This window comes from Myxine glutinosa, chromosome 2 (genome assembly GCF_964187855.1).
Source record: "Myxine glutinosa chromosome 2, kmMyxGlut1.1, whole genome shotgun sequence".
Taxonomy (NCBI): Eukaryota; Metazoa; Chordata; class Myxini; order Myxiniformes; family Myxinidae; genus Myxine; species Myxine glutinosa.
The window spans coordinates 56,086,559-56,114,513 of record NC_136262.1 but is presented as its reverse complement, the minus strand read 5'-3'; the positions used below and the strand labels follow the sequence as shown (position 1 = coordinate 56,114,513).

Sequence of the window (27,955 nt, the reverse complement as noted above, 5' to 3'; positions counted from 1 at the left end):
TCATCCATGATTTACCAGCTGATTGCTCTATAACCTGATACATCCCTAGTACTCGTTGGTCTGCGGGATCGCCCAGTCTTGGATTTTCTGACTTCGTATCAGTGGGCCTCCCAGGGGATCAGGGCGGCTCCTAAGGGTGTTCCCAAAAATCAGCAGGAGTCTGAACTACAACCTCAATAGATGACCATCAGCCCACTCAGGGCTATTTAGTTTATTTAAAATGAAGTACACACCTGAACACTGTGTGGAATAACGTGTTCTATGAACTCATATCTGTACTTGGTACAGTATTATGCCCAAATAAAACAGGTGGCCGATTCCTACAGGTATTTTCTGAACTGAATTTCTATTTAATCAATAAAGCTAAAAATAAATAGAGCGAGGAACAGTTTCAGACACTGATGAAATCCTTCTACCTTTTTTTTATTCTCCAAGCTCGACGGAAAGTCATTAAATGTACTTAAAATACAAGTTGCAGGGTAGTTTTTATTGATGCTTCAGGTCCCACAACCAAGAAAAACAAAACAGGAGATATTAAAGAAATATAAATTCCTGACGCATGACCAGGTTTATAATCCTTTTGTTAAAAAACAACGATTTTTAGAACTCAGTGGAGCCAACGCTTACCGTGGATATTTATGCATGTGGTTAAAATAAAAAAGAGGCAAACGCCGAGTAAAAGCGAATTGCAAAATATTTGTCGTAAAATTTACTCACATCAAAGCAGAATTATGCTTCAGAATGTTTTTGTAGAATTGTTCCACAAACATGTCACTGCACGAACCAACGATTTTATATGCAGATGTAGTCTATCAAGGATCTTAAGACAACACAATCACAACAAAAAAATTCCAACTTTACAATGAAACAAATACTCCTTTCACTTCTGGCAGTGAGGAATTAATTCCATCATTCAATGCTTCACAATCCCAAGGTATCCCGATTTTGGATGAATCAACAGAACATTGATCGGAGTACGCCAACCGTCATGGAAAGGAAGGACAAGCTGACATTTCGGACGGTAAGCTTTTGGCGGAGCAAATGTGGAGCAGCACTTTTGCTCTGAGCAAGGGTCAAACGCCAGACACACCAGCTTCTCCTTGCTTCCCACGACAGTTAGGATGGATACCTTGATCAACACCGTCTATTCCATTCACCTGTCCACCAATGCAGACGGACACAGACCTTCACAAAGACTGGGTTGCCATAACCACTCTGATTATGCCCATGCAGGTTAAGCCAAGAAAGCCGTTTAAACTTCAACAACTTTTACAGCAGTTGAAAAAGAAATCCGGCATCAACTGGGGAAATGAAGTCAGCGGACACAAATGTGGTTTGAAGTTTCCAAAAAAACCCCCCCAAAAAAACAAGCCGAACCAAGCAACAAAAAGTCTTAAAATGGAGCACAAACTTTACTGAAATCTCTTCAAATACAATACAAACCGTTACGCACAACACATCATTAGAGACACAGGGGAAATGTAAACATTTTGGAATACATGTGGCCAAACGGAGTCAACATATGTCAAACCTACTAAAGCTTTTCTCTTTCACAAGGCACATATTAGTAATGGTCACAAATATCGCAGCATTCGCAAACGAAAACAAAAGCTATAAAACTAAAGGTTGTTGGCACTTTGTGAATAGCATTGCTGCAAAAATCATGAAAGCAATACAGGCCCGAATGTTTACACCCAAACACAGGAATGTCTGGGGGAAAAACAACAACAAAGAAACCCAAACTGCCCGTTCTGCAAGGTTAAAATCAAACGGTGAGGTGACAGGATGCTGGTCAATTGTCACCATCGCTGCTGCCAGTGCGATGCCGCTCTGTCCGAATGCAAATCTCGCGTTGAAAAACTCAACAGGGCATGAAGTGGACAGCACATCTCAAGGAAATGCACAGTTTGTCTTCTGGCCAATGAATAAGGCACAACTTTCCACCATGCAAAGACTCCCCATTTCTGCCAAAAGTAACTGGAAGAATCACATCTCAACATTTATAGCATTTTTGCCAAAATTGTTACTCACAACTTTGTCAAAACCAAATCTATAATCACAGTATAACGTGAAACAGGTTTACAGTATCAACAAGACATTGCAACTGTCAATGGATGCCCAATACAATAAGAACATCTTAATACACTAGGAAATTCAAAGAGAAAGATAAATATGAAAATAGTAAACAGATCATCTTCTTCAAAATTTGGATCTCGTCACAGCTGTCGGTGGCTGAGCTTACCAATGGTTATCATCAAAAATCACGTTTCTATCTAACAAGCTCACCATTAAAAAGGTTTAGTAACATAATGGGAAATTTAAAATGTTATCCGTTTGCTGCATTAATCACTCAGATAAAAAATTCCACACAAAAACAGAATTACGGTATATAATAAAATAAATATAATAAAAATAAGTTAGCACAAATGATAAGTAATAATAATAATAATAATAATAATAATACAAAATACACCACCTATTTCTGCTGTTTGTAGAACTACTAAACACATCACAAGAGGATCAGTGGAGGACGCTAAAGTTAGCTTACACCTTCATAGGAAATGTGAATCGTTGACTGTCCAGTGTAAAATAAAAAGTCCAAAATACAAGAAGCAAAGCAGGAGTGACTAAGACCAGGCGACCTCTAGATCAGAAGGAAGCTGCATTGTATTGTACGCGCGAGCCAGCATGATGGCATGGGGCAAACATTAAAGGCTACGGGCAAGCGCAGCACAATCGAGAGAAGACGGTTTTGAGTGTGGGAAATAAGAGTTTCAAGTCAAGAAGAAAGATGGTGCTTTAGTAGACCTGCGGCAACAAGTAATCACGAGGTGCACTTCATGAAGGTCAATATTAAAAAGATAAATGTGTACAAACAATCATTAGGCCTCCGCATATCATTAAGGCAAATTAAAAGAGCAAATGACCGATCTCATACAATTTAAAGGAGGATGTTGGAAAAAGGAAGTCAGGAAGTTTAACCTGTGCATTTACTCTTTTAAAATGCATAACCGCAGTAAAACACTGATTTGACCATCACTCGGCACGAGCGCACTTGTAGGCCTGGAGTGCGGGCAGAAGATCTCGAGGTGTTTGAAAGCCAGGACAACTATCTGATAGAAATACATGGAGGGTTTCCTAACCCTGTTAAAAGATCACTGAACAATCCACTATTTAAGACACCCTTCATCAAGGTGGCTGACAAGCTGTGGTCAGCTCCTCACGGTGCTCAAAGGCAGCTGAGCAAAATTGGCCAAATATTCGGTCCATGTAGCTGTCATTACGAGGAAAGGCACCTTCGAGGAAGCCAATATGGCCACCTCGAGATGTCACGACCAGCGCAACGTGGGGGTTTTCTTGCGCTTGTGCCAGGGGCAGAGCTGAAACCATGTGGTAGAAGGAGTAGAGGGAAAAAAATGGCATCAGGCCCCACATAAAACAATGAACATTCTGAATTAAAACAAAATTTGAATCAAGCACAGTGTTTGAATGAAATAGAAAAGGGGTAATTTGAATCAAGCAGTGTTTGAATGAAATAGAAAAGGGGGTGAGGGGGGCGGGGGGGGGGTAAAATTTATTCAAAAGATTCAAGCAAGATGGACAAGACCACCCTGTGGTCAGTTTAGGAATGACAGCTGGGTTAAAGCAGTTAGAAAGTACTGTAAATCTGTGGCCATCTACATATTACCTTTGCACAGGGAGGGACAGTAAATCAAGACAGGGTCAGAAAAGCAAAGAGCTAGAAGAGAAAAGGGAGGGTAGGATAGTCAAATAGGTGGAGGAGCAAAGAGGATGACAGCAGTAAGCTAGGAGGGAAAGGGAATGTGTGCTTTGGGTAAAAGAGGAAATTTACTGTTCAATGTGAAATGCTTTAATGTTCAGAAAACAACAACTTGCCTTACAAGAAGATTGGTTATATTAACTAACTGTTGGTCTGTTTGGCATTCCCATCTGAACACTTAGCTCAAGATACCATGTTCCTGCAGAACAGCTGTAAGTTGTTAACCCATTACTTGTTCCCTGAAGAAGGCCTTTTTTACAATATAACTGTGCAATTTACATTATTTTCCCCTTTTTGCGAACCTAAACTTTTTTTTTTTACCTCGAGCAGTTTACTGCTTACCTTTGTACCATTTCAGGTTATTCACTGGACATTAAACTGCATAAATTTCAATAAAAACTGGAAAAATTGAGGTGTTCTAAAACTTTTGACCGGTAGTGTCGGTGAAGTGGTTTACCAGCCAAAAATGTTTTAATCGAATTCCTTATCCTAAAAATCTGAAATTGCATGCACATGATCTATGACACATTTGTATTGAAATATTAAATTTATGACATCGTAGGTCACATGGTTTGGCAGCCATATTGGATTGAAGGAAAATATTAAATAATTATATCTCTGAAACCGCTCACCATATCGATGCGAGATTTTACAAATATCATCAAACAGCACTGTTGCACATAGTTTGAGAATGATGATGTCATAGGTCACGTGGTTTGGCAGCCATCTTGGATATAAAAATGAACATTATCCGATCAACACGAAACTTCACAAACGTGATCCCCTGCCAATACATATGCAGAGTGATGGCATCTACCCATTGTGGGACTATGCGGAGGCATATTGGCGACACAGTTGCATTGTTCTAGTTTCTTATTATTTGACCACTGAAAGTAATACATTGCTGCCGCATTAGCAACAACGTAAAGCGAAATGCTGTCGCATTAGCAACAACGTATGTTGAGGCGACATACAGCAGGGCCTGATTGTATTGGAGAAAGAAAAAGAAAAAAGAAAACAAGTAAAACAAGATAGATGGGCCCACAAAGAAATAGGAATCTTAACACCACTTGATGCAGGAGATTCCCAACCACCTCTTCAGTGTGATAGGGGCAAATTTTAACCCTATGCAGATTGTGGTGAATTCTCACAACAACATCATGAACAGTCGAGAACATTGGTCTGTCAAAAAATGGTATTAGAGGGAACGTTTGTAATCTGAAAAATTGAATTTTGTTGTGCGATTACTGACTTGTACTATTGAGCATTGAGAGACACAACCGCTCAACGTTTGGTTTCACGATAGAGACGGCACACACATCTCATAAGTTTGGAGTGGTAGTAATGTTGAGGGTGGAACATGGCATTGGCTGAAATATTTTAGGTGTGACATCCGTTGGAGGAAGATTTATACCTCCATAGTTAACGGTTTCGCACACAGGGAATACAAAATGGAAGAAGTTGAAGTTGTTGCAGCGGCACCTTAATGTTACCCCTTTTTAATATACCATGATAATATAAGCCACCATGAGACCCCATTTCTTTCTAATGTTGCAACCCTAAGATTGAGAAACCCTGAATTAAGTCTCAGATTGCTACTAAACATAAATCATTTATAAAATCAGGACTTCCCACTGGAATTGATGAATGCCACTTCGTTAAACTTCTCATGATACACAATGGATCCCAGTTAAGATGAACAGTCAATTTAAAGATTTTTTAAAGCCAACTTGATAGTTGGTAAGCATACTGTGTTTGGGGTTAAACGGATCATCGGTGGAGTTGAGCACAAGGACCGGTGTTTTGAAGGAGCTGATCTTGTGACAGGGACTCGCATCATAGTGGTACTGCTGTGTAGACTGGTACCCAAACATCACGGCAGTGAAACGATCATCAAACTCCCAAACGGACTTTGACTGTGGGCACAGGGGTGGGAGTGGAGTTGGTGGGGAAGAGGAGGAGGGGGGGGGGGGCGATTATAGTTCTTAATTGCGATTTCTCAAAAATTATCTGACTCTTTAGTGAGCACAAATAAAAGTTCAATTCTTAACAAAAGTAAAGATGCATCTAAATTCAGATATCCCCACACAAATCAATCCACATCAGCAGCAGTATCTACAGACTTCACTTTATTGCGAGGCGACAGCGTGATGAAACTTCCAGAAAGTACCACCCAGTAAGCAGCACTGATTGGACAGTCATAGTTCCACCCATCTTCACTTTTACAGGTTACCAGCACTGCCTTGCCACATGATACATTATAATGTTATGGAACCAGGCTTCTAAGTTTACCACAAAGGGACTTCTCGGACTCCTCCTGAACTCCGGCACTGAGACCACCAGCAACGGATACATCCACAGTCCGGCAGGTTGCTAGTCAACCCAGAAGGCTGATTGATAAAGCCAACCATGGCAGGGTCCTCACTCTTCTATGAAACACGGTACATTTCTGGTGGGTTGGCGGTGTGAATTGTGGTACGTACCCTCGGTGCATACTTGTCTACTTAATCAGGTACGTTCGAGCAGAACCGTCAAGTACGTGCCGGCTAAATTACGGAACCAACCAGTGGGGCAGAACTTCCCAGTTATCTAAACTATTACACACTTAATGGAGCCAAAATAAAATGAGATGAGACAGGCAGGATGGAAACAAACCGTTTACCAAAGAAGCAAATATTTACAAGGATCAATCATCAAAGACACACATTTATTTATACAAGCACTATCAGCAAAGAAAGAAAAGACACAATCAAAATGTTCTTACCCTTAGTGCTTATCCCCTTCACCAATCTAAACGACATGAGACATGGCACCAGCAGACCATACCAAGGAAGCTAGAGAGAAAGAGGAGAAGATGGTGAAGGTACAGATCAGGGCAGTTGGCGACCATTGGACTCACTGGGGGCACCGTTGACAGATGTGTGCCGATCATGATACAGTTAAAGAAGAGAGGGGGAGGTAATGAAAGTAGGGAGTGTAATATGTGGAGGTGCTGGTGTAGTGGTGTATGCAGTGTTTGCTTTAGAGGAAAAGCGTGAGGTGTGAGTCAGTAAGTTTGCCCTGAAAAGGACAAGGGCTGTTCATTGATAACTCCTTGGCACCCGTTGGCAGCTCTTTATGATGTGTGTCTAGGCAGACAAATTAGAAAGTTAATTGGAGGGACAGCAAGAGAAAGACATTCAAGTCCCCACACCAGCACCTCCTGCCTGCTCACTCTCCGGACACTACTCACTCCGTCCTGAGTTTAGCACAACCTGGCTCCAACACAAACGGTCTCGTCTCTAGCACAGCTTCCCGGCAGCACTCTCCTTCTGGTCCGGTTGAGCAGGCAAGTCATCACCAGCACAATGTACAGCCAAGTCCCTGGCGAGGTTCAACAATGGTGAACGGCTCTCTGTTCTGCCTTTTTAAGCCGCTTGCTCGGGGCAGAGACTCAAGGGATCAAGGTTCATGGGAGGTGGATTTCCAGGGAGCAAAGGTCGTAGCTTGATCTTTGACCCTCGACAGCATGTTCCCAATGGTGCTCTCCCATACAGCCTCCTTCCGCCTTCAATTACCTCACATTGGAGCCCTTCCGTGTACGATATTGTCGTTCTTCCTAATGGGTAGCTACCACCTGGTAGCTATTCCCGCCAAGCACGTTCAAACAGGCAGAAGGTTCCTGCTCCTTTTCCCCTTTCTGGATTGTGGTTTATGAGGTGCATGGTTATGAAAGTGGTTGTGTGTGGTGCATAAAAGATGGTTAAAGCAGGAGCATTTCTAATGGTGAGTTAGATTCCATATGGTGGTTAATAGCTTCTAAAATGTGCTTGTAGAGAGAGAGAAACCAAATTGGTACTGTGTCTAAATGTGTCTGGAAAGAGAGAAAACAAATTGGGAGTGTCTATATATGTAATAGTAACTACCATATAGGGCCACGAATAGTGGGTTATAACAGGAAGAGGATTGATAGAGGAGGGGAAAGAAAAAAGACCTATCTATAAGCCCATGCATTCCTTAAACCATGGGTGAGGGCTATCGAAGTACAGACACTAATGATAAAACTGACTCGGGAATCGAAGTGTTTGGATGTGCCATAACCCGGGGACCGATTACCATAACCATTACAATACGTATATTCACCCTGACAGCCTCCCAGGAAAGCCAGGCCACATCATTACATCAAACAAGCAACTTAAACACCAAGTTGTATAGAAGTTCAAAATGTTTTTAAATAAGACACAAACATTTGAACTGGTGAGAAGTAAACAGTTATCCCACATCCAAATTGAGTTAAGTGCACCAAAGTAATCTTTCATGCTCGCCAAAGTAATCATAAAAAGCCAAGCATGATGCACCAAAGCAACCCGCTCGGGGAGGTGTCTTCATCTGCCTGTCACGTGCTCATTGGCCACACAGTAGGCATGAAACCCTCACCTTTGGTAAGCCGCATGACTTCCTATGCTAATCTTCCATTTGAGCTACATGGACTTACACGTCCCTCCGTCACTAGAGCCGCTGGCCCCTCATGTCCTTCTCCAATTAGGGCCACATGGACTCCTGGTGTTGCAGAACGGAGGTTTACATATAAAGACAGATCGCAGCAGGAAATGTTACAGAATGTAAAGAAAGGGGGAAGAGACAAGGCTTAGACGCAAACAATGAGACAGGGGAAACAAGAAATTCCTACCATCTCCTTAATTACAGATGCTTATACTAACATGCAATATGAAATAACTATCTTCATCTATTCCCAATTTTGAAAAAAAAAGAATCCCCTGATAAAGTGATACTTAACTACCATGTGAGGATCAGCATTTTCCAACATAATACAAGCTGTATAATGCATCATAATTGTTTTTATACAAGTGATAACTGCTGTAAGACAGTATTCTGTACAATAAAGAACATAACAGAAACCTGATCTGAAAACAGGTTTGTGGAAATGTGATATGTGCATTACAGTCAGTCACGCATAGCCAGCTGTTAGTGCCAATTGCCAAGGACTTTATTGCAATGGAGCAAAACACTACAAAACAGAAAAGAGCACTTGACATAAACGGCACATATTGTGGGCAATGCCTGCAAGCTTGCAAAGATCGAAATAAAATTTATATTCAAAACCTTTCATAATAAACCAAAGCTCTGAACGTCTGCGGATTCTGCCGTTTGAGGCTGGCTACCAGTGAGGCGGTATTTCGACATCAGCCTTGCACACAATGCTGCCAGAATATGCACAAAGACTTGATCAATTTTTAATTTATATGGAACTTATCAAATGGAATAGTGCCAACGGCACTCGGTAGAGCGCATACCTCTGCCAGGCTGAACAGTTTATGTTTTGTATCCACTGATGGGCCGGATTAGACCAAAATCTAATCGACTTGTTCTTGTCACCTAACCAACTCGTCCACCAAGTTTAGTCATAACTGGTCCATAACATTTTTTTATAAATATGTTATATGTCGCTTTTCGCCCGATCTCTCAATGGTGAAGAATCACTGAAAAATTAAATAATTCTCATATCCGAATCCATATTCAGATCTTCACCAAAATCGAATAAATTAGTCCTCGTCACACACCCAACCTCTCCACCAAGTTTCGTTCAAATCTGTCCACCACTTTTTGAGATATTGTGCTATATGTCGGTTTTAGCCCCATCTCCCAATGGGGAAGAATTACTTTAAAAATTCTACCAGCTGGATCCAAATCTGGATCTTCACCAAAATCTAATCATTTCGTCCTTGTCACATACGCTTGTCCATGCTCTCGCTTATAGGCCATCTGTGGACGCTATTACTATGGAACTACAGAGCATAGAAAGATATGTTGCCATCCTCTATGACCGGACTCTGCCAAATCTTGTCCGAATCCATCCACAACTTTTTGAGATATCTTGTTCACAAACAGACAGACAAACAGACAGACAGACAGGGGTGAAAACATGGCCTCCATCCACCTTCGGTGGCAGAGGTAACAAATAAGTATAACAACAAATAATTATTTAAAAAAGGAATGTCCTTCCAATTGTTTTTCTTTTAGCAGAGCAGTTAAGAGAAAGCATCGTTCATTTTTTCAGGAAAGCACCAAATTTGGCACAGATGTAGTATGGACCTATACAATTGTTTTCCTGAGGGGCGCCCAAAAATTCAGAACCCCTGGTGGCCGCCATATTGAATTTCAACATGACCGCCCTCTGTGACCTATTTCCCTCAATAACTTCTATACTATGAGTGGTCTTGGTCTTGTATTGTGGTCTTGGCAATAGCACACTACTTTACCTACCAGTCACATGGTGTGGAGGAACTCTGGATTGCCATTGGCACTGGTAAAAGCTACCGCTACCTTGGCATCCATAAAATTGCCACCGGCCTTGGCCGCAGGAAGTCCGAGTCTTTGCCATTATTTCATGCCTTCACTGGCTGCGACACAGTGTCATTTTTTGCCCAAATTGGGAAAAAGACAGCCTGGAAGGCTTGGGAGGCATACCCCAGCATCACGCAGACCTTTCATGCTCTCGCTTATAGGCCATCTGTGGACGCTATTACTATGGAACTGCAGAGCATAGAAAGATATGTTGCCATCCTCTATGACCGGACTACCGAGATAAAGACAGTGAATGACATGCGCCAACACTTGTTCACGAAGAAGGCAAGAACAATTGATCACATTCCCCCAACAGCAGACGCCTTCGAACAACACCTAAAACGTGCATGTTTTCAGGCTGGACACGTATGGAGTCAGGCACTTGTGCCCTACCCAGAACTTCCATCACCAGCTGATTGGGGCTGGATGAAAACAGGGACTTCTTGGACACCAATTTGGACCACAATACCACTGATACAGGAGGCATGTTCAGAGCTTACAAGCTGCCATTGTAAGTCGGCCTGTAAAGGCAACTGTAAATGCTCTAGGGCAAATCTGCCCTGCACATCACTGTGTGACTGCGATGGACAGTGCTTGTAGTACTACGCGTCTGTGCGAGAGCCTCCACCTTTCAAGTGCCCACAATATTTTAAGTTAAAACTGCAACTGTGTGTAACTTTGATTAATTAATACCATTCCATTGTTATCAGAAACCAATAAAACAATGTGTATCACTTGGAATTGAAATTTTACCTAAAATACTATGAGAGATTCAAGGAAAATGGAAACACCATGGCGGCCATCTTGAAATTAAAGATGATGGATGCCAATCTTTACGCAATTGATCCCATTGGATTCAGAGACCATGAAAACATGGGGTAAGACACTGGAACTGTGGTGTTATCGCTCATAGTATAGAAGTTATTGAGGGAAATAGGTCACAGAGGGCGGTCATGTTGAAATTCAATATGGCGGCCACCAGGGGTTCTGAATTTTTGGGCGCCCCTCAGGAAAACAATTGTATCGGTCCATACTACATCTGTGCCAAATTTGGTGCTTTCCTGAAAAAATTAACGATACGCCCTATTTTTCGGTCTTAACTGCCTAAGTATTTGTCGAACGTATTACATTACCTGCAAAATGTAGTCAACGTCAAAACGCTTCTGGAGGACATCCCGATGTCTGAAGAGAAAAAAAGAAGTCATTGTTATTACGCATTAGCATATACATGAGGGAGAGCAACAATTGCAGCGAACAGAAGTGCACGGAACTCGAGTGTGTATGGCCTGAGTCGGATCTGGGGATCTGTCAGTGGTTAGAATTTACCATCGATCCGAGCAGGAGCCACGTAAACCTGAGTGACTCAAAACATGAGCAACGGAAAGCATGCAAGTGAGAATGCATAAGATAGTAATGTATAATCAATAATGAACCTGAAAAGCAAAATTGTGCTCAAATATTTCCCCCACACTCCCTCCCACCCCCACACAATTTGGCAGAGTTTATCGCTCGTCATGATGATGAAAAAGAAGGAAACTCTGTAGTTTTACAAATGACAGTACCAAGGAAACATCACCCAAACTGCACACGCTTAGTATTTAAATAAAAAAAACTTTTTTTTTAAATATTCAAAAAAGTGAACAAACAGAAGGGAAAAAAATCAATTTTTTAACACTCTAGTATGTCCCTGAGCCTGTCACTGTTCCCATCCCCACTTCGAACCCCATGGGAAATGACCACAGATCAATTACGTCGTTAGCTTTATGGATGTATTACCCTGATCGCGCAAGGTGAAAAGCAGGGTGAACCAGTTGTTCACCTTGTCTGTCTGTCTATATATCTACAGACGTCAGTCTACGATTGAGGAACTACTTAATTTGAATTGAATTTTATCTTTTGAAACACGATTTGGAACATGAATTAGAACAAGAACTTTTAATTTATCAGTCCTTGGGCTCTGATTCTGGCAAATTGTAAGGAATCTTGTCCCGAGCACATATGCACACAGAGGAGTGAGGTAATTTTTTTACTCGGTCTGTATGTCTGGTAGTCAAACACAATTGAAAATCATTCCAAACAGGAAACTTGCTGTTTTTAGCGACTTCATAAATGACCCAAAATGCAGCCCCAAGAAGCAGCCCCAAAAAACCTGTATAAAAAAAAAAAACCAAACCAAACCCCAAAAAACCTGTATCTCTTGTCATAATTACCCTCGCCCGAGGAGAGGGTATTGCATTCGAGTCCGTTTGTCTGTTTGTCCGCACAGAATAAATATGATTTTCTCTGCAACCGTTGGTCCTGTTAACAGGGAATTTGTAAAATGTGCACCTCCTCCTGTATAATTTGAAATGATAATTATGACGTCATAGGTCACGTGGTACGGGCGCCATCTTGGAAACGCCGAAAAATATCTCCGAAAGTGCTGCATAGAAAAAAATGAGACATGGCTCATTGTAAAGAACTCTCCAAGGGAAATAACATATGTTAATGATGATGTCATAGGTGTCTCCATTTTGACATCTTAATTCAACAAGTACAAAACTTAATCTGATCAAGATGAAATTTATTGAGTGTCATCTAGGGATAAATTGGTGGAGAATAAATAATAAGGATGACGTCATCGGTCACGTGGTTCAACCAACATATTTGTTTTAACACAGCCTTTAAAACCACCAAAAACATGTCCTGGCGAGGGTCTGCAATCTCTGCTCTTTCTAGTTTGATTATTATGATTGACCATACAAGGAGGAGACCGCCCCTAGAGCACTTTGTAACAAGTAAATAAAAAAAACACGTTTTAGGGCGACACACATATGAATGATCGTTTTAAGGCCATTTTCCCCGCTAGAGCAGGGGTTAGCCTTGCGGGCCCCATGACAATCATGGTTCCCTGTTTGAGGCAATGTTTTTATGGCCGGATGCCCTTCCTGACGCCAACCCTTGGTCACGCTCTTACGATGCGCAGGGATACGGTGTACCTATTCTAAATCGGGGTACACACCGTGATCATTCATCCCAGCAAGCTGGTACTCAATTTGCCGACCTCGGAAGGATGACAGGCTGAGTCAACCCCCCTGGCGTTAATTCAGCGATCTACCGGGATTCGAACCCAGGATCCTAGGATCCCAAGCCGGCACCCTAACCGCTAAGCCAACACCAGGCTAAGGGCTACACACATATAATTTTTTAAAAAAGAAAAGTTTTAAACCTTTTTTTTTTAAATCTATTTTTAAAATTACATTTTGATAGATGAAAATGTACCAGAAAAGAGGACTGTGGGACAAATTTCAGCTCTCTAGGACGTATGGAACCTAGAAAACGAACGGCTCAAAGATTCGAAATGGGACAAACAAACAAAGTTCAGATGAAGTTAAATAAAAGTGTGTAATAATAAAAGGTGAACTTGTGGCTCTGAACACACAAGACGGGATGAACATGTGCTACAATCACCGAATGTTAACATGGGTTAACGTTCAGTGTTGTAGTACGTCAATGAAAAGGAAATAACTTGACACATGCGCCACGTTTTATCACATGTCAAACCATTGAACTGCTTTCTCTGATTAGCTCAAGCCCAACAACTTATTAAATCTGATTAGCTTATTAAACCTGGTATTCGGATGTCTTTCGAAGAGCCAAGCAGGATCGAAGGAAAACTGAACTGTTAGCATGCAAGTCAGGTCTTAGGTTCATAAGGAGATGTACCAAAGTCAAAGGCTTACAATAAATTACTTAATTGCTCTTAACATTAGTCGAAGGCGAGATTGACATCTGACCAACAGGGTATTTTTCGAGTGGTAAAGTCTTTGGCTTCACCAGCTCCTAAAATGATTCTACACCAATACAAGTGTCCTCGACAGTTAGCCAACTCCTTTGGTGATTTGTTCGAACAGAAGGTAAATCTTCTACGAGACAAGCTCAATCAGCAAGTAAATGAAAACTTGTCATTTGAAGTTGTCGAACACTGTGAAACATCCATGGAGGAGTTTGACAATTTTATGGAAGATTGAGTTATCAACATCAAGTCTGCGTCTACCTCATCTTGTGAGCTTGACCCCTTACCGACGTCATTATTGAAATAATGCACTTGTGTTTTACTACCTACCTTTATGGGGATAATCAACAGTCGTCTCCAAACAGGGGAATTCTCTGTTTCGATGAAACTTGCCCTTGTGACCCCTTGACTGAAGAAGAACAGTCTCCCACATGAGGAGCTCAGTAGCTATCACCCAATATCTAATCTTAGGTATTATATGTAACAAAGCTAGTTGAAAGGACAGCTGCTGTTCAAATCGAGGAGTATTTGAATGCCAACAATTTATTACCCCGGACCCAGTCGGCATATAGAGCATATCATTCTGTTGAGACAGCCCTCCTCAAGGTGCAGAGTGACTTACTATTAGCCCTAGATGGCCACAAAGAGGTGTCCTTACACTTCTTGACTTCATTGCAGCGTTCGATACAATAGACCATCGGATATTGCTGCAGAGACTATCAAAGTGTTTTGGTTTCACTGTAAAGGGTTCTACAGTGGTTTTCCTCTTATCTGGTGAATAGAACACATGCCATCTATATAATAATAGCGTAAGGACTCGACTTTGTTATCCCTTTTACGCTGCACCCAGTGACCCGATGCCCACGGCACTAATGGATTTACGATCTACGAACCGCGCTCTTTGTTTATCACGTACAGACATACTCGAAAAATCTGAATTAGCCGACGTTGGGGCCCAAAAGCATCCGATTAACTGCCGATACGACACCATCTTACGACGCCATCGTATTGGCGTCTGCTGGGCGAAGGCGAAGCAAGCCGTCCGCTGATTGGACAGTCGAGTGGTGTGAACATTGGTGGTGTGAACCAAATGGTCTTTTTATTCCCTTGAACATTTTAAATTAGGATATATAAGGAAACGTTTTTATCGTCATTTTAATAAAGTTAAATGGAGTGACGTTGCGATACTCGGGGTGCGTTGCATAAATCCTCGTAACTCAGAGGTGTAGCAGGTGGCGAGACGTAAGGAAGCTTAAAGATAACGAGCTGAAACAGACGAACGATATGTCAATCCCTTTCTACACCGAACGGCAATAAAAATATGACAGCGGGAAGGCATGGCCTGAGCACTTCGAGCAGAGGACTGATTGGACTTAACTTAAAGAGAAAAAATTGGAGCTTAACGGAAGAAGAAGATCCCATGAGCGCTCCCCTATGCCATCCATAATGGTACACTCTATCCATACACCACATCCTCCCTTCCGTGGATGTTCCACGGGTTTCGGCTAGTTAGAATGAATAAGATCAAGTCACATATATAACATGACAACCCAAAGGTTGGTTATGAGACCGATTATTTTCACGATGTACAGTGCCCCATTTGCTGATATCATAACTGCTCACGACACACAATCAATGGTCTACGCAGATGATACCCAGGTATATATTGTTGCGGTTCTATGAACCGGCCCTGAAGGTAATTGCACCCAACATACAGGTCCCTCGGTGTAGTTATTTCTAGAATGTAAGGTTAGAGTAGTCCCTTCCCCTGGTGGAATGGGTCAGAATGTGATACAATGCATTGGGGAGGGTTAAAGAGGTTTTCCCCCAAATTTCCTAGGGGTTGGTTGTGAAGCTTATTTGAGCTTTGTGGCGCGCACTGTGTAACGAGGGTGCTAATTTGCATATCACGGCAAAAGCTGGTTTGAATCGCACGCCAGAACCCAACGGCCAACATGCTTTATTCCCCCATAATATTTTTACATAACCCCATAAGTTCACAACATTTACCAATAATCAATACACATTTTTATTTGCACGTTAATTTCCATTGCATGAATAAGACATTATACATGCCGTTCATTGCTCCACAACTCGAAAACACCATAACCCGCTAACCACGACGTCGCCTCAACCACACACGAACTATCCAGCTTGCTCCATCATCACCTCATCTATGCACACCCTGGGACCATGTGGTAGACCAACTGGCACTCACGGTTGCCTAGCAACCCACCATGGTATGATTTTATTCGTGATCAGTGGCCTCAAGCCCGGTAACTTCGAGGGGGGCCGAGGATCCCCCTCGTAGTAGACCTGAAACCCATGGCTGTAACAATATTTGTAACAATATTCTTTTAAACCATCTGAACATGTGGTCTCACTAAATCGACTCAATGCAAGCATCGCTGATGTTAAGCTTTGGGCGACTCAAAACAAACTTAGATGAAATGATTCGCAAAATGGAAATCATCAATTTATCATGAAAGTACCTCGCAGTGCCTCATCGCTGACCGTGGTGGATGGCGTAGGCGATTTTGACGAGTCTCCCATTGTCCATACACGGAACCTTGGTACAGTCATGGAAAATCATCTAACCATGAAAGAACAAGTTAAGAATGTTTGCCATTCCGCTACTGTAGCAATTAGATGCACTGAACAGATTTTGGAACTAAGCTACACAGTACACTCGTTTCGGTACACTCGTTTGTTGCTAGCCAATTAGATGCGTGTAAGCCTTTATTATGGGCCGCCGCAATCTGACGTCCATCAGCTCCAACGAGTACTAACTGAGCACTGCTGCTCGAATTATTGAGAAAGTTCAAAGAAGCTAACATATCTCACAAACGGGTCATTCCATGTCAAATCATCAAAGAATCTGCCGTCATCTCTCAGATTTTTGTAAAACGTTGGGAACCAATTGGGACCCATGAAAAACAGCTAGAACTCAAATATTTTTGCTAACAGCCTCTTAATTAGTGAGATACAGGTTAACGAACTTTGGACTAATTAGCGCGATGTCGCGAATTCAAATGGCCATATCTCTAAAAGTATAACACCTAGAGAGCTGGTTTTGGTGTCATTTTAAAGGTATTTTCATGCCCTATAAATTTGTCTGGGCAACATTTTCCTACCTCCAATCACAAAAAAGTTATCACAAAATATAAACTTCAATCGTGAATCCAAAAAAAATGTATCCTTCAAATTTCCTCAAATTCATCCCAGATGTAACTTATGATGTCAAGAAGCTTCCACATAAGCTTTGTGATGGGCACTCCAATAGTTTCTGAGATATGAGCAATAATGTACATGTACGTATGGCATATAGGTTCGAAAATCAGCATTTGTAATGTATTATACAATCATTCTAACATAGCCATGACAGGGAACACAGGGAACAACCATCAATTGCTTTGAAGTATCATATACTTTCATTTTCAACTGGGCCTGAGGGGAATTCTCATCTGGGGAATTCCAACTGGGATTTCCCATGTGGGTAAGTCGAGGTGATGCAACTTTCACAGTCTAAGATCCCCAGGGAAAGTCCAAGTTGGCTTAGTGTAATGCTTAGGCCTGCCACCAACAGAAATTGGCAGTTCACTTCTGAAGGAGCTGCAGAAAAATGACGACTGCCAAGGAAAAGTTCATCTTGAAGCAGAAATCCTGCTGCAATCCCTTTGGAGCTCATGAAAAACCAAAGTCGTCTGGCTTGAGAGCTGTTAGCCAAAAGCCATAGCCGCTCATCCAAGCCTCAAACTGCAAAAGTGCACAGAAAATCTGTACCCAGTGTCGTAAGAAACTGGCAAAAAGACAACCAGGTGTGGTAGAGACTCAGAGTGAAATACCATTACCAGTGACCAGCAGCGCTATTAGCAGTAGTGAGGACAATGATGGTGGAGGTGAATCACCAATACCAGGCAGTTCAGGGGAGTTTGAATTTCATTCTCCTGAAATGGAACTGAATACACTGAATGAGTCTTTGGGATTGATTGGAGAATCACCTATTCCAAAAAAGAGACTTGCTGCAGATAAATATGTGAAATCCAAAACCAAGAAAATCGGTGACACTGGTTAGTGAACCTAAGTCAGGTTAGTGAACACTGTGTACTTGAACTCACTTATTGATTGTATAATACATTACAAATGCTGATTTTCGAACCTATATGCCATACATACATGTACATTATTGCTCATATCTCAGAAACTATTGGAGTGCCCATCACAAAATTTATGTGGAAGCTTCTTGACATCATAAGGTACCTCTGGGATGAATTTGAGGAAATTTGAAGGATACATTTTTTGGGGATTCACAATTGAAGTTTATATTTTGTGATAACTTTTTTGTGGTTGGAGGTAGGAAAATGTTGCCCAGACAAATTCATAGGGCATGCAAATACCTTTAAAATGACACCAAAACCAGCTCTCTAGGTGTTATACTTTTAGAGATATGGCCATTTGAATTCGCGACGTCGCGCTAATTAGTCCAAAGTTCGTTAGTCTGTATCTCACTAATTAAGAGGCTGTTAGCAAAAATATTTGAGTTCTTGTCGTTTTTCATGGGTCCCAATTGGTTCCCAAAGTTTTACAAAAATCTGAGAGATGACGGCAGATTCTTTGATGATTTGACATGGAATGGCTGAAACCCTAAAAAAAACATCCATTGGTTTTCCATTGAAAATAGAATAGTTTTCAAGATCCTTCTGCTCACCTATAAAGGACAAAACAACATGAATTCGGCCTACATAAGGGACATCATTACCCCTTATGTACCAGCACGCATGTTGAGATCTACAGCTAAATCCCTTCTCTGTGTTCCAAAAGTCTCAAACAACTACGATGGTGACCAAGCATTTGAAGTAGCGGCTCCAACTCTGGAATTCACTCCCTCTACACATCCGTCAAGCAGACAGTCCACAAATGTTTAAAACATTTCTCAAAACACATATTTTCAACAAAACTTGATCATAATATTCATGTTACTGTCCTAATTTGTTCTAATGAAAGAAATGTTGGTCAGTGTGAATATTGTTAATTTTAATTAATTTTGATTGATTTTATTTGCGAAGCATATCAAAGATATTAAATTATTATCACGCGCTATACAAGTCTAGCATTATTATTATTATAAACACGCTTTTGCGGGAAAATATTTGCGATGAAATGTGAGATTAAAAATTTTCCCAGTCTGACAAGTTTCGACAAGTAGGTCAAGATTTGAAAAATGTGTTTCAAATGCCATCACAACAGAAGTCGTGTTTTTAATTATTCAGCGATATAAATATTTTTATTTTGCTGAAATTTATATTATGCATTGCTGTGGGCAGCATATTAACCTGGCAGAGGACATTTGTGCTGATGCTAGCACATGCACGCACACACACACACACACACACACACGCACGCACGCACGCGCACACACACACACACACACACACACACACACACACACACACACACACACACACACACACACACACACACACACACACACACACACACACACACACACACACACACACACACACACACACACACACACCTGACACTTTCTATTAATTATACAGAATCGGCTGTTCCTATAATACAATATAAACTAGTATAAAACCCGTCAAAATGACGGGATGGAACAGTATATTTGACGGTACAGCTGCGTGAGCATGTCAAATTCTGAAGTCTGAGCCTAGTGTCAGGTGTTTATATCTTCCTTATTTATTACACATTCTACAAACATAAACGAACACTCGGTTTACTCTGCGTGCATTGCACATCACGTGCAGCAAATTTCACCTCACTGTGCCTTGTATTTATTGTGATTTTAAAAACCGCTTCTGTACACCGACCTTGAGGCTCGGTTTACAAGCTACCATCTACAATTCCAATAAATAAATAAAAACCACCTTTAGAGGCCATTTTTCCCCGCAAGCGGGGGTTGGCCTTTTTCGGGCACCGTGGTTGTTGTTGTTTTTCGGTCCCCTTTTTGAAGCAATGTTTTACACGGCCAGATGCCCTTCCTGCCGCCAACCCTGTTTGTCGCCTTTTATGACAAACAGGGAATTACCATCTACAATTCCAATAAAAACCACCTTTAGAGGCCATTTTTTTCCCCGCAAGCGGGGGTTGGCCTTTTTCGGGAACTGTGGTTGTTGTTGTTTTTCGGTCCCCTTTTTGAAGCAATGTTTTACGGCCGGATGCCCTTCCTGACGCCAACCCTTTTTGCCGCCTTTAACGACAAGCAGGGAATTACCAGTGAACTGGTACTCAATTTGCCGACCTCGGAAGGATGACAGGCTGAGTCAACCCCCCTGGCGTTAATTCAGCGATTGACCGAGATTCGAACCCAGGATCCTAGGATCCTAAGCCGGCACCCTAGCCGCTAGCCCAACACCAGGGACTCCCAACACCAGGGACTACAATTCCAATGTAAGACATAATTACTCTTCTTTTGGGTCTTCAGAGTTCTCGTGTTCTTTTATGTCCTCTGGGTCATTTGGGTCCTTGGAGTATTTTGGGTCTTCAGGGTCTTCAGGATATTTAGGGTCTTTGGGGTATTTTGGCTCTTCAGGGTATTTTGGGTCTTTTCATGGTCTTTTGGGTCTTTAACAGTCTTCAGGGTCCATTGGGTCTTTTAGGTCTTTTGGGTCTTTGGGATCTATTGGGTCTTTTCAGTCTTTGGGGTATTTTGGGTATTCAGAGTCATTGGGGTCTTCTGGGTCCTTGGGGTCTTCTGGGTCTTCATGGTCTTTTATGTCTGAAACAGTATACAGGGTATTTTGGGTCTTCGGGGTCTTCTGGGTCCTTGGGGTATTTTCTGTCCTCAAGAGTCTTATTTGTCTTTTAACTGGTGGACACAGTCGTCGTGTTCAAAGATTGCCCATTAAACCCCCCCACTCAAATCCCTCCTAAAGCACTACTCAAAGCCATTAAAACCTACCCTTATGAAGGGGAAGAGACACACATACACAAACACACATTGTGTTTTATATGGTAGATTTAAAGGATTGCTGTACATGATGTTAATTTCACAACATCCTATATTCAACTTTAATTAAACTGTAAATCTCAAAACAGTTCCCTTACCTACAGTAAGAACCTTACCTAAAGTAAGAACCTTAACGGATCCACATCAGTAGATTACCTAAATCAGTAGATCCACAACCTCAGTTGCGTTCAGGTAGTCAATCAACCCATCAATGCAACATCACTCTTAAAATCTTCTAGGAAGTAAAGTTTGATGTATATTATCACATGTATTATCCAACTGAAAGTCTCTTGGCACAGGATACAATCTGAGATGGGTTGGCACTACGATGCCGCTGGGATATTTGACTGAGGGCGCATGAATTTGTAATGTGTCATGGGTGCCGGCACTTAATTTGCCTCTGATTCGTGAAAAACACCGTGGGATCTTCAAAATCCACCAACTAACGTTAAAGGATGGTACACCTAGTTAAACGTCCATTCGAGCGGCAGTACACACATTGATGAATGAGCCAACATGTGAAACACCAAGTTAACGGTTTATAGTCGGGTTGAGATTCAAACCCAAGCTAGACAGATGAGAAGCAAGTACGCAATACCTCTTGTCTATGTAGGAAACGGCCAAGTGAGTGTTTTCACAACCACATACTCTTTCTTTCATGTCAATACACTCTACCAAGTAGTCTTTCTTTTTCTTGGCTGCTGATCGTTTTGCTGGGTTTTAGCACTTTGTAAACTCACTCTAAAGTCTGAATGTCCCCTTATTATATCAACGACCTGGCAGACAATATTGTGAGTGTTAAACCCCTAGGTGGCGTATTGTTTCATTGCCCGTTGCTTACCGAATGTCAACAGATTTATTCTCGAAATTTTCATCATGCACTTGGTGACTAGAGTTGAAAAAAAAATTACACAACTGTTATAATACGTACATAAAGCATATAAAGATTTATCAGGGAATTAGAGAGGTAGTATCCCGATGCAGAGGAATGAAGACCAATTATCCCTGAGAAATGGAAAAAAAGGAAAGAGGTGGAATCACACAAAAAAGCTACAGATGAAGAAAAGAATCACCTTATTTCAGCGATTGAAGAAAACGAATCACCAAAAAGGCAGAAGAGCTCATTGAAACGAGAACGGCACTCTTCGACGTCACGACGTCGACTGATATGCCTCCGCCCACATTATTACATCATTATAATACTTGTATCAAGTTAGATTTAAATCCATTCAGCTGTTCTCAAGTTCACACATTTTTACCTGACATGACCTATGACCTTTGACCTATTAACCCCAAACTTTCATCAGTTCATGTTTACATAATTATACATACCTGCACCACGTTTTAATTTAAATCCCTTCAGCTGTTCACAAGTTCACATTTTTACCTGACATGACCTCTGACCTTTGGCATTTGACCTCGGGACTCCCAAAATCGAACCGAATTTTTTTTTTTTTTGTATACAAGATCGAGGCTCGTGAAAGAGCTAACATTAATCACACAGAAAGACAAACCGACACATAAAACATATAACATGGGGAGCGGTAGACGAGATGGGGAGAGAGGGGGAAGGACACAAACACAACATTTGAGAGCAGGGACATCGAGAGATCTGTGGGAGGGAGAGGGCTTTGGGGGGGAGAGGCATGGGAAGGGGGGGGGGGTGGGAGAGGTATAAAAACATATGGACACTGCCAGGACTTCCAGGAAAGAAGTTGGAATTTCAAACAAGGTGGATCTGGGGTGAATTAGCAGGGGTAGAAAAGATCAAGGTTTTGGATGGGGGAAGATAAGAGATGGTGGTGAACAGCTGTTTTAGAGACCTGGAGGGAGGAGTGGGATTGAAGGGAGTTTGGGAGTTTGTTCCAGAGGTGGGAGAAAAGAGGAATGAAAGAGTGAAGATGAGCAGAGAGCCGAGATTTCGGCAGTTTAACTATCAGAGGGTTGCTGGCAGATCTTGTGCGACCTGTAGGAATATTTGGGGGACAAAGCACAGAGAGAGCTGGGGGAGCAAGGCCGGAGAGGAGTCGGTAGAAGACAGAAAGACCACCTACCTGTCTGCGGTGAGTGAGTGAAAGGCCCTCGGAGATAGCTTCATCACGGGAGATTCCAATGATTCTGAAAGCTTTGGTTTCAACAGCGTGAAGCCGAGCTAGGTGTGAGGCAGGAGCACCGGCCCATAGGGGAGAACAGTATTCCATTGAGCTGCAGATGAAAGCCTTGTATGTGGTGAGGAGCTCAGGTGTGCCAAGGAAGGACTTCGCACGACGGAGGATGCCCAGTCGGCGACTGACTTTGGAGGCCAGCTTGGAAATGTGGTTTTCCCAAGAAAGATCATGGCAGATAGTGATACACAAAAGCTTGAGCGACAGAACTTCTTGGAGAGGATTGTTGAGAAAGTAGATGGGAGGGTTGTCCATGCGATCTTTTCGGAGAGACATAGTAAGAGTGTGAGATTTGTCAGGATTGAAAGACATGTTCCACTTGTTTGACCAGTCTGTGATTTTGTCCAGGTCTTCAGAGAGTGAGGAGGCTGCAGACTGCCGATCTGAGGGAAGAGGAATGGAGCGACAGAGAGTGGAGTCATCAGCAAAGAGATAGAGAGGATTTTCCAGAGAGTCGGAGAGATCATTGATAAAGACCAGAAAAAGCACAGGGCCCAGAACACTGCCTTGGGGAACTCCAGCCTGAACAGGAAGGGGAGATGAGAGAAATCCATTCAGGGCCACACGTTGACTACGACCAGAGAGGAAGTCTGCAAGCCATGCACGGAGATTTCCATGGATACCATAGGAGGAGAGTTTGGTGAGCAGAGCTGGGTGCCAGACCGTATCGAAGGCACGTGATATGTCAAGGGAGACAGCTCTGATTTCCTGTTTGGCATTGAGGACCTCCATCCATTGTTGAGACAGCAGAAGCAGCATGTCCAGAGTAGAATGACCTGGTCTGAATCCAAATTGATGATCGGAGATCAAGCCATTGGAGAAGAGGAAGGATTTGATATCCGAAGCAATGATGGATTCCATGACTTTGCTGATAATTGGGAGCAGGCTGATTGGTCTGTAGTTGCAAGGATCTGTTTTTGCACCTTTTTTGTGCAAAGCGGTAATGTTTGCTGATTTCCAGGATGCTGGCAGATGACCTTGAGCAAAAGAGAGGGTGAAAAGAACACAGAGAGGGGGGTAAGATAGAGCGGCAGAGCAAGATTTTAGGACCCATGGGCTGATGCCGTCTGGTCCAGTTGCAGAATCAGAGTCGAGGTTTGACAAAAACTCCTCCACCTTGTCAGGAGAGAAGGACACAGAGTCCAGGAGCAGTTGGGTTCGACTGGGTAAGGTGGGAACAGAGAGAGATGGGTTTGGGACACAAGATTTTGAGGTAAACACAGAGTTGAGGCATTCGGCTTTGTCACGTGCGGTGTCAACTGTGTAGCCATTTGAGGTAAGGGAGGGGATGGAGGGGGAACAAACAACAGAAACAGATTTGACCAGACGCCACCAGGATTTGGAGGAAGGAGACAGGTTTGAGAGTTCATTCTTGAGTGTGGAGAGATAGTGCTTCCTGGCACTCCTGAGGGTAGACACACACTTGTTCCGAGCTTGGTGGAAGGAACTGAGATTGCCTTCAGTTGGATTAGCCTTCCAAGAGGCAAAGGCAAGTTGTTTCAGGGCAACTGCTTCACCACAAGATTCAGTGTACCATGGATGGAAGGAAGGGTAAGACAACTGAAGACGAGATGGGATAAATCTGTGCATGAGAGAGAGCAGTTTGCTTTGGAAGAATTGCCAGGAAGAATTGATGTCAGAGGCAGTGGAGATGGGAGACCAGTCCAGATGATTGATGGCTGCTTGAAGACCGTGCCAGTCGGCCTGAGTGAAATGCCAGACTCGTCGACGCTGAGGAGGCTGAGGATCTTTACATCATTATACATATCTGTACTAAGTTTGAATTCGATCCCTTTAGCCATTCTCAAGTTATAGACCTATTACAGACTTTCACCTTTAACCTTTGACTTCTTGAACCCAAAATCTAATAAGTTAATATTTACATCATTATACATACCTGTACAAAGTTTGAATTAGATCACTTCAGCCGTTCTTAAGTTATAGACCGATTACAGACTTGACCTTTGACCTCTTGACCCCCAAAATCTAAACAGTTCATATTTGCATAATTCTACATAAGTGTGCCAAATTTGGTCATAATCCCATCACTGGTTCACAAGTTATTGCGGTAACAGTATTTTTGACCTTTGCCTTTTGCCAATGACCTCTGACCTTTGCCCGTTGACCTCGTGACCCCAACATCTAATCAGGCCATCTTTACCTCGTCATACATCCCTGTGCCAAGTTTGACTAAGATCCCTTTAGCCGTTCTCAAGTTATCGTGGTAACGAAAACCTATCACGGACGGACGGATGGACAACCTGAAAACATAATGCCTCTGGCGACTTTGTTGGAAGAGTCATAAAAAAGACTATCTGTGAAATCAATTTCAAAACCCTTTAAGTACAATACATGAAAGGCAGGTGTCGGCTTGACTTTAAACTGGGTCTCCCATCTAATAGCAATTTTGTTAAAGATTCCATTGTGTCCTTTACGGAGAGTAGGCGAGTTATCACCGGCACCCTGAACAAATTCCAAATTCCTACCTGGACTTCAGGTACCGAGTTTTCTGCTCTTCCTGGAAGTTCAATGACAACAGGTTAACTCTCCTCCCCTTCCACCTTCTCCTACCCCTTCCACCTTCTCCTACCCCTTCCACCTTCTCCTACCCCTTCCACCTTCTCCTACCCCTTCCACCTTCTCCTACCACTTCCCCCTAACCCCCTTCCCCTGTCCGCTGCCTCCCTTCCTTCCCTTCCCCCTCCCCTTCCATCCTCCCTCTTCCCCCTCTTCCATCCCTCCCAACCCTTCCCCCTCCTACTCCCGTACAGCCTCCCTTCCCCCATCCCCTAACCACCACTCACCGCCCCCTCCTCCTGCTCTCCTTCTTCCACCTCCCTCTCTTTATATTCCCGGCACAAAGCGACTCTGTGTTGCCCAGCAATGCTGGGTACTTATGCTCGTACGTATATATTTTGAAGAATCTAGAGTAATAGCTTACTGTAGATTTAACCGATTAATCTCTCAAGCAAGAAGCAATGAGAACATATTTAGAGGATTTTTTAAAAGTTCTGCACCCTTATGGTTGCACGCTATTGAACAACTAATACAAACTTGCCACTTTAAGGGCGAAACTCAGATTAATAACTGTTAAGAAGCCATGCTATTATCGTGATGATACGTACCGACGAACGAAGTTGAGGTAGTGCCTGGTGATGTAGCCATTGAAGAGAAGCCAGTCTAACCAGCGGAATGTTATGGACTGTACAGCATCCCATGATGGGCAAAGCGAAACCGCCGCCAGTAAGCCGCTCTGACAGCCGGAGTTGCCCAGGTAATTGAGCACTATGTTCCTATATGGTAAAAAAAAATGCAACACTGGTATTAGCACAAAAACCACAAAATATACATCCTAGCCATTACAGTATCATCATAATCATCATCATCCCTTGATGAATAGCCTCCATGAGACAGGCCAGACACTTCTCAGAGATAGAGTTCGGTTCCACATGCTAATTAGAAAGGCCAAAGTTCAAAGGAAACATAATAACCTTATCTGCAGTGTATGTGATGCATCCAATTCCTGTTTAACTCTACTAAATACCACTCAATTCTTATCCAAACACGATTCCTGGTGCAACAATTACAAATGAGGTTAATACACTATATCTGCATGAAACACGTTTGTGTTATTGCCGAGTTATCATTATCGCTCAAAACTTGTTTTTTTGGTCATTTTCATTACCATGTTATATTGTTATCCCAACCTAGCCCTACATCCTAACCTTGGATGAACCAAAATTATAACAGCATCAAACATCACAGCGCTCCTATTTGAGTTCAAACATTGCCATGTTTGACTGTCAGGCTTTGACAGCATGAAAAGAAGCAAGCCTCTGCATATCCCTAAGTTCATGGTGTGAACTCCCCAAATGTGATGTTTCACACCGTGTACTTTAGTCATGAAAACCAAACAACATGCGTCTGCTAGAAGATATCAGGTTAAGGAACAACTTCACCTACAGTACAAATCTTCCCGTCACTTCACGTCATGGTTACTTCCTCGATATCTAGCTTGTAGCACGTGGGAGCTGGAGTCGTCAAATCGAACAGCCTTACCCGGTGATCAAATCATTTGAGGTGTTGCAACGGGTGTATACCTCACCCTCCGAGTGAGATTCCAGTGGCCAGCAACGGGGCAGACGGGTGCAGATTTTTCACATGACGAACCACCGTCTCGAGGTCATCGGTGTTGGCACCAGAGTACGTTCTTGGCGTCTGGGGAAATTGTTCCGCGCTCTAAGTATCATCGAAACGTGATGCCCAAAATAAATACCATAGACTTAGTTCAACATTCTAATGTTGTGCTTTGCTCGCATTGCTTATGTCACGTGTCAAAGATGCAATTTGAAGGCATATTTAAAAAAGAAAAGAAAAAGGAATTTGGCGCTCAGCATTTTTTTTTGCTTGCTCTCAATGTCAATAGATGATCTTGAACACGAGCAAAAATGTAATGAAACAATTATTCAAAAACACAAACACTGAAAATGCTTTCCAGATCAATATACAGAAATAAAATAGCTAATAAAGCTCTTTTGAGTTGCTAAATTAAATTATAGCGCTAACCAACCATTGCCAAAGCCCTTTCTTAATACCAAAGGCGTTTTGAATTTTTCATGTTAGAGATGTTGCAAATCGAAAGCAGTATGGTATGGACTTGTTACCTCTCAGAACAATATTGACTTTCATCTTTATTTCAAGCCATTTCCTACGAATTAAATCAAGAAAGTTGAGAATCGTTCATTTAGACACAGCCACCATATGTACAGATTTACAAAAGAACACAGGATACACCACAATAATAGGGAATTTAAACAATTACCAGAAGCTTTGCCCCTCCAAGTCCTCTGTTGTGGAAAACGATACATCTGTCGAGACAGGAATATCAATGATGAACCACACAGCTCAAG

The 27,955-nt window shown here is 42.3% G+C and overlaps 1 protein-coding gene across 1 annotated transcript in view; it reads right to left on the bottom strand.

The window, feature by feature from the left end:
* Positions 1 to 468: 468 nt before the first annotated feature.
* Positions 469 to 27,955, bottom strand: part of ABHD3 (abhydrolase domain containing 3, phospholipase) — a 42,244-nt gene continuing 14,757 nt past the window's right edge. Inside the window, exons 4-9 of the mRNA XM_068108174.2 lie at positions 27,868 to 27,913; positions 27,151 to 27,263; positions 26,171 to 26,338; positions 11,260 to 11,308; positions 5,532 to 5,697; positions 469 to 3,380 (exon numbers count right to left, since the gene is read on the bottom strand). Of these exons, the coding sequence (XP_067964275.1) occupies positions 3,190 to 3,380; positions 5,532 to 5,697; positions 11,260 to 11,308; positions 26,171 to 26,338; positions 27,151 to 27,263; positions 27,868 to 27,913 (733 nt within the window). The 3' untranslated portion in view covers positions 469 to 3,189. The remainder of the gene's footprint in view (positions 3,381 to 5,531; positions 5,698 to 11,259; positions 11,309 to 26,170; positions 26,339 to 27,150; positions 27,264 to 27,867; positions 27,914 to 27,955) is intronic.